At 31.1% G+C, this 7,582-nt stretch overlaps 1 protein-coding gene across 3 annotated transcripts in view; it reads left to right on the forward strand.

Annotated features, from left to right (window-relative positions):
* Positions 1–7,582, forward strand: part of LOC106461087 (tyrosine-protein kinase JAK2-like) — a 195,096-nt gene that overhangs the window by 103,981 nt on the left and 83,533 nt on the right. For all 3 annotated transcript variants that reach the window (XM_013920877.2, XM_022387962.1, XM_022387963.1), the window contains one exon: positions 4,616–4,828. In XM_013920877.2, the coding sequence (XP_013776331.1) occupies positions 4,616–4,828 (213 nt within the window). The remainder of the gene's footprint in view (positions 1–4,615; positions 4,829–7,582) is intronic.

A 7,582-nucleotide genomic window follows, 5' to 3' on the forward strand; every position in this document is an offset into this window, starting at 1 on the left:
CACAGGTTGATAAACCTTTAAAAAAAAATTGCACATGGAGGATATGATTTTTTTTTTTTTGGTTTTATATATATACAGTTGAATAACCCAAAAATCATAAATTACTATATTAGTACCATAGAATTCCACTATAATTTATCAAGCTTAGTAATTAAGCTGTATTTGGGTTTAAAGAAATATGAAATTTCAAACAAACTAAAGACACAACCTACCTCTTTGAAATCTTGGTTTGCAAGAAAAATATGGCATCCAAACATGTTAAAATGGCTTACAAAGCCACTAGGGGGACATTCTAAGCATATGATTGGTTATTCATGTCATGTATAAAAATAAGTGTATATAAGGGAGCATTTCCAAAAATGGAAAGAGGTGGGTGGAGTGCCACTGTATTTGATTTTTTACATGAGTGATATATCAGCAAATTGAAAAGATAAGAGGCTCTTATTTTATATTCTAGCTTGCCAATATTGGTAATTTGAGTTCCTAATTCGTATCGAACTATAGACGTAGTATTTTGACATCACAAATATCTTATTTGAACTATGGCTGCATTCAATCAACATACCATGTGACACACAAAAATCTATGTTTAAATGTGTTTTTTAATATTTACTTTTAAATTAAATAATGTATAATACTAAAATTTAAATTAAAATCTACAGTTTGATACCAAACTTATTGACATAAATTCATGAAATAATAGTTCAATAAAATTTTTAATGCGAGTCGACAAATGCGATGACATGGCCTTTCACCTATGATCCATCTGGAAAGGGTTAATGTATCAATATCTTACATTATGTATGTCCCAGTTTTTTAAATACTTAATTATGTACATGAACGTAAAATTACAATTTTCTTTACACAAATAAAGAATTTAGCTTAAGTGTTGAGATGTGTATACATTTGTCCAAGACTGCAGTGATTATCTTAAACAATATTGAAATAACAAATTCTTGTACTTATGTTAATAAAAAATATAATTAATTGATTCATAAACTGAACTTTTTATAAGCATATGATTTTCACCAAGAATGAAACAAAATGTGGCAAGGATGAAGATAGTCTACACTTCACCAAGTGAAAAACCTGGTAGACCCAATTCTTTTCAGTTGTGTTTGTTGGCAGAGGAAAGTCTCTTCCCACCCAAAAAGCCAGTTCATGTCCAGTAGTAGACCTTTCTTAAAAATACCTGACCCCTTTGGCTGAGTTAGCTCAACAGTTGAATAACTGGCAGGGCATGTGGGTTAGTCATTGGAGCTTGACTTTACCACCAGTCACATCAGATTTATACAGGTATACAGTCGCGGATGGAGTACACACGTCACTAACTTGAGGTAGTTTACAGAGAATAAAGAATTGACTGTGAGACTGAAGTTCCAAAAACACAATCAAAATTTGATATATATATCCACAATGAAGTACAATGTTTTCAGCAAATACTCATTTAGTTTATCAAGCAAATCTTCTATAATTCTGATCAAGTTGCTTATTATATTCAGCAAACTTACAGTTGGAACACCAGAAAGATATATTAAGACATGCTTAAGTTCTAACTTTCTTTCATTATTATATATTAACTACATTACTTGATAACAAGAAATAGTATTCATTACATGCATCAAGGTTGAGATGGCATTTTGGCTTTGTTGCAGGCTTGAGAGCTTGAACATCTTTTCAGACTTTCAACTTCACACTGACAGCGTGGTTAGGAGACTTTTCTTTGGTCCTGTAGAACTGAACTTGCAGCTCCAGACATGAGTTTTTAAATCAAGTTATTTAATATTCTTGTGAGTGTTAAAATAATTTTCGCATTTACCCGCAAGTAGGTCTGACACTTCGTTGGAGAACCTGTGAGCTGCAATGGAATGAAACCTAGCCTGCCACAATTATCTCTAGCTGTCTTTGATTAAGACCTGCTGTGTCCTGTTGAATGATCTGAAGTCCTCAAGCCGTAAAAAATGTCAATGCACAATCAGTAATGAAGCTACAGAATTTTATGACCTAAGATACTTTCCAAAACTCAAATGGCTACTTAAAGCAAAAAGAATACCAAGGGGAACTAGATAATCAAACTACCTGCCAGCAGAGTTCCTAGTGTTGCTGTTCCAGCCAACATATTTAAGTTCACCAGCCCTTGCTGATCTGGATATGTCTGTATGTTTATTCCACATCATTTAGTGCTATGTCACTTGATCTCCTTTTGTTGCCATTGTGGATATATACATATTTTTTTTAAATTTTTGCATTCTTCCTGATATTTTGGTAATTATATTGAGTAGCTAAATATGTTTTATTTTCTGTAAAATGTAACTCCCATACTTCTCTGCCATCTGGTAGGAGTTTTTGGTCTCACTTTTTTTTCTTCATCAAGTCCAATTGTTATCACAATATTTCTCTGTTGCTGTCAGGGTCTAACTGAAGAATAATCTTCAAGCTGATATGGATGAAACTTAGTCTAACCACCATTTTATCTTCATCATGTGGCTGTATCTTCCATTGCTTGATATCAACTACATTTATACTTTATACTTGAATATATGTTTTGTATTAAACTGGACTTGAGCTTGAGATCAAGTATATAGTCACTTGCTAGTCTTTTTTTCGATGAGATTAGCACTATATAAATTGTTTCTTTATCTTTTGGACCAACTCCTGCCTCTGCAACAGCACTGTTTTGTAATGTTGTCATCCCTTTCCTTGCAGATTCTCATTCAGAGTGAGGTATGTAAACCTAAGTTGGAGCCTTCTGTGGTGTGCTTGATGCATGTTGTATGTATGAAAAGGTTTCAGTGTTGTAATATAATTTTCTTTACCCAGTGGCTGAGCAGTGAGCTCAATATTTGTATTACTAATGTATAATTATGTGGACTATTTTTCTCATCTTTATTATTATTATGTGTATTGTTATTTTCACAACGTTTCAACCAGTGAGTTCTGCAGCCATTGTCAGGTGTTATATCAGTAAGCCAAGTGTAGACATAAGTGTGTTATGACTCCTAGTATTATGAAAAAATTGGGACAAAAATTACTGAGGATATATTGTTGTGTAGTGATGTTTGTTATATTTTTTGCATTCTTCTTCCTGTTTTTATTCACAGTTGAAATTCTAGTAAAAGATAAAATTATATTTAAAATTCACTTTTTGTATTAAGATGATTTTTTGAATCATGGCCCACTTGTCATTTGAGTGAAGATTCACTTACTGAGCATGTCTTGTTATTGGTAGTGTTTGTGGAGGAACCAGATTGCCTACTAAGTTAATGGCAAAAAATAAGGTAATATCATAATAATTCAGATACTCCACAGAAGATCCAGAATCGTTAAAAAGTATGTTATTCATCTTTATGTACATTTTGTTTGTTTTAAAAGCCATAGAAATTTGACCTGCTTGTATTTTTTCGAGCAACATGATGCAAGAGATAAGTACTTACAACACACCTTACTTTAATCAAGCCCCCAGTGGCTCAGCAGTAAGTATGAAGGCTTATAACATTAAAATCTTGGTTTTAATACCCATGTTGAGCACTGCATAGGTAGCTCACTGCTTTGCTTTATGCTTATCAATAAACAAATAGATTTTAATCCACCACAAATTAGCTCTTTCTTTAAGGAAACAAACTATTAAAAGTATTCTTAATAAGACTGTATGATTGTGTTGTCTTTAAAGAAATACTTTTCAAACAAAATAACAGTTTTTTGATAGACTGTCAATAAAAAAACTTTAAAAACAGTAAAAGTTACACCATTTGTCTAAAGTATTGTTACAACCATAAATAACCATGGTAGTCTTGTTGAAATAATAAGTTGTCCCATTTAGCTATGAGTTTTAAATATTATATGATGAAAATTGCTTTTTTTGCTTCTTAAACTGGATGAAAATGTAAAACATTGCTAATATTTCAAATACATGTAATTGGCTCATTCAGTGCAATTCTTTTGATATGATAGCTCTGGTGATAGATTCTGTGCATAGAGTATTTGCACTAAGTTAGATTGCAATTAGTATACAGTGTGGTTGATCTGGTACAATATATGTATGCATAATGATTGCATGATCTGTGTTTTTCATTCAAACTGTTTAAAGCAAAGTTTTACAGAAAATGTTATATTAAACTGCTCCACTTTATAAACACTGTTACAGAAGTTTGAAAGGTACCAGTTTACTTGTTTTAAACTTATTTCTCATGCATGCAACATTCTAGATAATTTTTATTTATATCCAAAATCCTTTTGCAGTTATGAGCAGATGATACTTGAATAATGTTTATAGGCTTATTGTATGCTTTACACATTATTCAAAATTTTTTGCTCACTGTGAACTATTTTAGCTTACATCTTTGAGAAAAAACTAAGCAGAATAAGTTGAGATTGCCTCACAGAATTTTTAATATTTCCTGATGCAAACTAAATATTCAAATATTATTAGGCTTTCTAACTGTGACTGGTTTTTGTTCTCAGTATCCAAGAAGTGCTTTAGTTTTTTGTTATTTCAATACCATATTCTTGTTTCTTTGTTATATAGAAAGATTACATAATTTTTTTCTGACCTTTATTACAGTGTTTTTAGTGGTTATGCATATTAGAAAACTGAAAAAGCATACTTACATTTCAGGAGTTTCTGGTTCAGTGTGACAAAACACTGTTCTGGCAAAGTGAAGCCATTGTTTCTACTGTTGGGGTTTCTCTTGCACATCCTCTATCCTTGGTAATGGAGTACCTTCCTCTTGGTCCACTTGACAAGTATCTTCAATCATCAAAATCAACTTTAAAACAAGTAGACTTAGTAGAAGCTACTATTCATGTAGCCAAAGCATTGTGGTACTTGGTAAGATAAATATATTGTTCAGTGGTTTTTCATGTTGTTTTATTTAATTAATAAAGTGACAATAAAATTTCTACTTCATATGTGAAATGTATAATTCAAGGTTGAACAGCAGAACATAGTATTGATAATACTAAATGTTTTCTTGGTACTTAACAGGTTTTTAATTCTATTAAGGAAAAAAAAATATTTTTTTTTACCCAGAAAACTAACATATGATTCTGTTCTGTTCATAACAGGGAAAACTTGTAATTAGTGAAAGGCACTACAACAATTAACTTGAGTACTTCATTGTTTTTGTTAAATTAGTTCTGAAGTGTTTTATACAGTTGAATGTATCTCTGAATTTTTTCATTTAAACATTCACATTTTATGTTGCATTATTTGGTAGATTTCATTTTTCAGAGGTAGAATAGAAACTTCATGAGTTAACCTCAAGAAGTTAAAAGCTGTTTTACTTGTATATTTACTCTGTCCTTTTATTTCCTCATTTACTAAGAGTTATAGGCGAGTGTCAAATCCCTAAAAAACGGCTCTTATTTTTGAGTTTAACTACCCCATCACAAAACAATCTTAGACATAGTTCAAATGAAAGATCACCATCCAAGCATCATGTTTTGCTCTGTTGTCTTTAGTTATCTATGTTTTAAAGGCCCAAACATTCTTTGGGAACAACGCTAATCCGGGACTTATAGTAACTGCATTGGTAATATATCTCTACACATATTATTGTGCATCATTTTATGATTGCATGATTATTATTTAATGAAAACATCTTTTTTTAGACCACTTTTAACATAAAACTGAATATGCAGCATCTTATATTTGCAAACAGTGCTATCTTTAAGATTTCTATGGATGAATTGTTTAGCAATTTGTACAAATATTTGCCTTTATTATTTGATACACAACTCATTTACAACTTTCAGGCAATTAAGAACAAAAACAGACTCATTTCTAATATCTTAAACTAATATTCACTGAAATAGTTGGTATTACTTGCAAACATATATGTCTTATCATCCATTCTGTTCTGCAAAGAAGTATATGTTAAATTTTGTATTAAAGAAATATCACAGACAAAGAACATCATCTTGTCACAGCCTTATTTTTGCACCTTGAAATGCTATTTAGCACTTAGACTACCTAAAAACAATGAATTTTACAACTACTAAGAGTAACACGAGTAACAGTTATATGTGAAAATACAAACAAAATTGGTTTTTCATCATTAGAGTAATGCCATCACAAACATAAATAAAGCATTGTCAGTTTTTATTTTAGCCTTTAGTGAACATTGCAAGGAAGTTTTAACTATAAGATTTTTTACTTGATGCATTAGTGACATTAATCTTGCACTTCTCTTAACATTGTCCATCCTTGTTCCCACCAATAGCTATTGACTGATGAGATAGTTCATTACCACACTACTCTGAATATTTATAGATGCATTCTTTTGTGCATTCCATCCCATTCTTCAAATGGGTACAGATATTTGTATATGGTGAATGGCCTGTGCATGAACACAGCAGCTCTTCAAGTATCTCAGATTCTCTCTGGCCCTCAAAAAATTTGGACTTTCATTCATTTCCTTTCTTATACCAGCTATTATTTTCTAGCTGCCATTTTCCCCCTTCCTTAACATTAATTTTTGAAGATTTTAATGAATCATGCATAGAGAAAGGTTTTTGTATTAAAGAGTAATTTTGAATTTCTGTTGTTATGATAAACTGGCCAGTAAACTGTATATGTTCACCACAAATTTTTATTGTTGTTTGTGCTTTGCTATAAGATATTTTCATTTGTGTTTTTTGAAGTTGGACTAATATTTTTATTGACTTGAACTTCAGAAACTTCATCTGGCAAATTGAACTTCTTGTTTGACTTTGCAGTAGCATTATCAGTGTTTTTCAGAAACATTATCATCACTCCTTGTAGTTTTTTTCATTCCTCTTCCATCTTCCTCATCTTTTTTGTTTGTATTGTGTGTGCCTGATTTGCTCATTATCAATATCTGTACAGGTAGTAGAATTTTGATATTATGAAATAAAAATTACAAAATAATTATAAAGTGGACTACTTACCAATTGGATTTTAAAAAACACAGAACATTGACCTTTTATCATCTGTGGTATGGTATTTCACCAGCAACAGCAATGATATAGTACAGTGCTTAACTTTTCTGTCTTTATTTTTAATGTTTATTTTAAGGAAGAAACTTCAGTGATCTTGAAGAGGGACTATCAACCATTGTTCATATTCACACAAATGTTAATAAACAATCACCCACTGTCTACTACTACATGTAATGCCCATAACCCTTTCCTGATGAGTCACGGGTGAAAGGCCATGTCATCTCGTTTGTTGACTCGCATTCAAAATGTTAATGAACTACTATTTCATGAACTTATGTAACTGAGTTTGGTATCAAACTGTAGATTATAATTAAAATTTTATTATTATACATTACTCAATTTCTTAATTTAAAAACAAATATTAAAAAACACAGATAAACATCGATTTTTGTGAAACATGGTATGTTGAATGCCGCACTAGCTCAAATTAGATGTTTGTGCAGTCAAAATACTAAGTTTATAGTTTTGAGCAAATTAGAAACTCAAATTACTGATATTGACAAGCTATAATATAAAATAAAAGCCTCTTATTTTTTCAATTTGCTAAAATATTGCTCATTTTACAAATCAAACACAGTGGCACCCCACCTACCTTTTACCATTTTTGGAAATGCTCCCTTAT

Source organism: Limulus polyphemus, unplaced genomic scaffold, assembly GCF_000517525.1.
Source record: "Limulus polyphemus unplaced genomic scaffold, Limulus_polyphemus-2.1.2 Scaffold895, whole genome shotgun sequence".
NCBI classification, from domain to species: domain Eukaryota; kingdom Metazoa; phylum Arthropoda; class Merostomata; order Xiphosura; family Limulidae; genus Limulus; species Limulus polyphemus.